The following is a 3558-nucleotide window of genomic DNA, read 5'->3' as shown; positions in this document are numbered from 1 at the left end:
CACAAATTTAAACAGTAAAACTGTAAAAATTCATATATAAATTATTCTTATAAAACGCTTTTTACAAACAAACCAAAAATAAAAGTTGATGTAGAAATACACTAAATGTAACACATAAGATTTGAAACAAAATAAAAGCTTTGTAATGATTATAGAAAATGTTAGGTGGGTTGTTTATTGTGTATGATAATATATTTTAATAACTTTTAGCGAAGAGATTCCAAATACTTAAATCAAAATGGAGCAAATTTGTAAAGGTATAGAACGTTAAACACAACACATATTTACATATATAAATGTTGAATAAAATAAATGTCAACAAAAACTGCAATATTAATCTTTTTTATTTAATATTACCAAATCTAGAAGAAATGCAATATGTTTTATAACAAAAATTTATCTTTTACAATAGTTAATAGTGATAATAAGTAATAGCATAATTAAATGACATATATTTATAATTAGGATAGTTTCAGGATAGTACTTAGTCGCCGCTAATTGGCTATAATTACATCCCATAGTTCTTGTCTTTTCAACAAGCAACAATCTCACATCAGCATTTTATACTAATGACATTACTAATAAATTAAAATTAGTGTCAGATAATTATAAATTTATAATTAACGTCTTATTCCCATAGTTGAAATGTAGACTGATAGCGCTTACCTGTCATAATATCGATATTGCTTAGGAACTAATTAAAATTATGTCTAAATTATTATGTAATCGTATATTGTTTTATATTTGTGCCAAACATATTTATTTCACATAAAATTTTTTATAAAATATTCTAATATCTAGACCCAATTTACTATATAAAAAAAATTGTTTTTAAAAAATATATATATGTACACAGTACCATTTGTGATTAAGCTTCATTGCTATTAGTTTTTTGCAATGCAAATAAATGCATAAGACAATACAAAATAAAATTGCTAAGTACTCCATATCATATCCCCTACTACATCGTACAATTTTGATTCATTTATTATACTTTCTCACTATATTTTTTAAAGTATCGATAACCTCACGTTGATCCGCAGCTTGTATCACTGCAGTGCCAGAAACAATCATATTTGCGCCAGCCTATTGAAAATAAATTTGTTTATAATAATTTAACACACGGTATATAAATAAAGTTTTTACTTTAGCACAACATTCTATTGTCTTTAAGCCAACGCCGCCATCCACTCCTATATCTAAATTTGGATATTGTTGACGCAACCATTCTACTTTTGGCATCATATTTGCCATAAACGATTGTCCTCCAAAGCCTGGTTCAACAGTCATTATAAGCACAACATCTGCCATGTCAATATATTTTTCAAGAGCTTTAACCTATAATTTATGGGATGGTATGGATATAAATAAATAATCTAAGTAATTATCCTTGTTTATACATTATTCACATGCTGGAACTACTATCAATAATAACTTACACATGTACCTGGTTTAATCGCTAAACCAACTTTCATGCCTGACTCCTGCACTTTACGACATATACTTGGTACTTCAGATAACACAGGTTCAATATGAAATGTATATAAATTAACACCAGCATCTGCCATAGGTTCTATCCATTGCTGTGGTCGCGATACCATCATGTGTGTTTCAAAATATGCTGTCTACACATAAAGAGCAATTTGTTTACGTAATTTTACATATGTGAATAATATATGAGCTTACTTTTATCTTTTGACGAAGACTTTTTACAACTGGATGACCGAATGTGAGATTAGGAACAAAATGTCCATCCATTACATCCAAATGCATATAATCAGCGCCATTATCCAAAAGTTTCTGCGTTTCTTCTGCGAGATTCGACAAATCCGCATTTAAAATAGAAGGTCCAATTTTTGCACACACTGGCATTTTTTTCGTGAGGCTTGTTGAAAATGATTTTGTAAACAACTTATAAAGCATATAAATGCGGTCAACTAATGTCAAATTAAAGTGACAAGCCTATTCACAATAAAAAGCCGGAAAAATTTTAAGTTAACTAAAAATGTTTTTGTATTATTTTCGGCACAAAAATTTTATTCATTTACTTCAAGTTGATATATTTCACAGAAATTAATTTTTATTAAATTATAAAAATATAAATGATTTACAATATAGGAATGAAAAATATTTCACTTTAAATATAAATTTAAATGATTTGAGTTATCACAAATTAATCTAAAATTAATGAGTTGTTCGATTTATAGAAATACGTATCCATTATTTAATATATACTTAATATAAACTTAAGTTGATACTCTTTGCGCATGCACAAATCCAGTTTTTACAATTCATCTTTTTCGTCTGTAGTTTCGGCATAGACTCCGGGATATTCTTTATTTTCAATAGTTACACCTTTACAGCGTTCCTGTTGTATTAAAAAATCCTTTGCTCTCCAAGCTTGTTCACCGTCTTTAAACATAAATATTGCTCTATCATCATCAACCATATAGCGCTCGGCTTGTATATGATTATTCCATAAACTAGTTTGCCAAAGTTTAGTAATACTTTCTGCTTCATCCCTTGTTGGATTACCACCAACTGATACAAATGTCATAAGCGTACGACCTTTTTTAGAGGCTTTAAGTATTTCCTCTGGATTGTTAGGATCAAGTTTTGTTAAATCAAGCTTTGCCTGAGGTCGCAAATGTTCTGGGAGTTCGTCAGCCTCTAACTCATCGTCGCCCTCCTAAAAAATTTTAAGACATTATAACATTATAAAAATGTATGCATGGCGTATAATACCTCCCACTGATCTAATAAACGTTCGAAATCAGCATCAGAATAATCTCTAATATCTTTTTTAGCCCATTCTGGCTTTTCGCCGTCTTTTGATTTTTTGGCTAAAATTGTTGATATTGTGATTAATATCACAAAAATTAATACTAAACGCATATTTTACACTCCCAGCTTATTCCAAACACAAAACTTTATTGATATACCGAAAAGACACACGTCACTATTGTCAAAACAAACGATTCACAATGGATTTAGAAGTACGATAAAATATTCACAGTACGTTAAAAGCGCGTTTACTTTAGTGTCAATTTATATCTACAATTATTTATTGTTTCTTTTTTATTTCATCAACAAGTCAATCCGCCTTTTAATTTGATTAACAACCAATTGAACGGAATTATCATATTCAGTGTATATATTATTTATATTTCATCCATAAGCGCCATGGGTTAATAACAGTGAGAATTGTTTTGGTAATGTCCCATCAGTATCCTCTACATTTATAAGTTGATTTTACTAATGGACATTAGATTTCTAATAGGAATAGTTTGATTTCTAACATTATATGGCTATGATTAATAAGATTAAAAAATGGCTTAAACATGACTTTGTTATGTTAGCAGTGGCCGATTCAAAAAAGAGATGCGAATATTTTACATGTTTTCAGAAAATAACAACTGTTTTTGATTCACAGAACAATTATATAAACAATAAACAATTTAAACAATTATTTTTCAATAATGTTTTTTTGCTATTGTTTAGATTCCAATTCTTTCTTTGTGAACTTAAAATTTGTGTATATATTTTTGAATTTTGTTT

At 28.4% G+C, this 3558-nt stretch overlaps 2 protein-coding genes across 2 annotated transcripts; both read right to left on the bottom strand.

Annotated features, from left to right (window-relative positions):
• Nucleotides 1-802: 802 nt before the first annotated feature.
• Nucleotides 803-2012, bottom strand: LOC119681980 (ribulose-phosphate 3-epimerase). The gene is made up of 4 exons (XM_038095302.1): nt 1687-2012; nt 1440-1625; nt 1147-1338; nt 803-1086 (listed from the first exon to the last, which is right to left on the bottom strand). The coding sequence occupies exons 1-4, from the start codon at nt 1921-1923 to the stop codon at nt 982-984; spliced, it is 720 nt and encodes a 239-aa protein (XP_037951230.1). The 5' UTR covers nt 1924-2012; the 3' UTR covers nt 803-981.
• An 8-nt stretch (nt 2013-2020) lies between these two features.
• LOC119681981 (LDLR chaperone boca) lies at nt 2021-2951 on the bottom strand. Its single transcript, XM_038095303.1, has 2 exons — nt 2746-2951; nt 2021-2689 (listed from the first exon to the last, which is right to left on the bottom strand). The coding sequence occupies exons 1-2, from the start codon at nt 2893-2895 to the stop codon at nt 2285-2287; spliced, it is 555 nt and encodes a 184-aa protein (XP_037951231.1). The 5' UTR covers nt 2896-2951; the 3' UTR covers nt 2021-2284.
• Between the last annotated feature and the right edge of the window lie 607 nt (nt 2952-3558).

Source organism: Teleopsis dalmanni, chromosome 2 (assembly GCF_002237135.1).
Source record: "Teleopsis dalmanni isolate 2A chromosome 2, ASM223713v2, whole genome shotgun sequence".
Taxonomy (NCBI): Eukaryota; Metazoa; Arthropoda; class Insecta; order Diptera; family Diopsidae; genus Teleopsis; species Teleopsis dalmanni.
This window is presented reverse-complemented; position numbering and strand designations above follow the sequence as displayed.

Bases quoted from the DNA above. Each gene is read 5' to 3' on its own strand.
- LOC119681980 (XM_038095302.1), bottom strand. From the start codon at position 1,923: ATGCTTTATAAGTTGTTTACAAAATCATTTTCAACAAGCCTCACGAAA. The intron at 1,339-1,439 runs GTAAGTTATTAT...CATAAATTATAG, and splicing joins CGATTAAACCAGGTACATGT to GTTAAAGCTCTTGAAAAATA. The intron at 1,087-1,146 runs GTAAAAACTTTA...TATTTTCAATAG, and splicing joins CAATAGAATGTTGTGCTAAA to GCTGGCGCAAATATGATTGT.
- LOC119681981 (XM_038095303.1), bottom strand. From the start codon at position 2,895: ATGCGTTTAGTATTAATTTTTGTGATATTAATCACAATATCAACAATT. The intron at 2,690-2,745 runs GTATTATACGCC...AAAATTTTTTAG, and splicing joins GTTTATTAGATCAGTGGGAG to GAGGGCGACGATGAGTTAGA.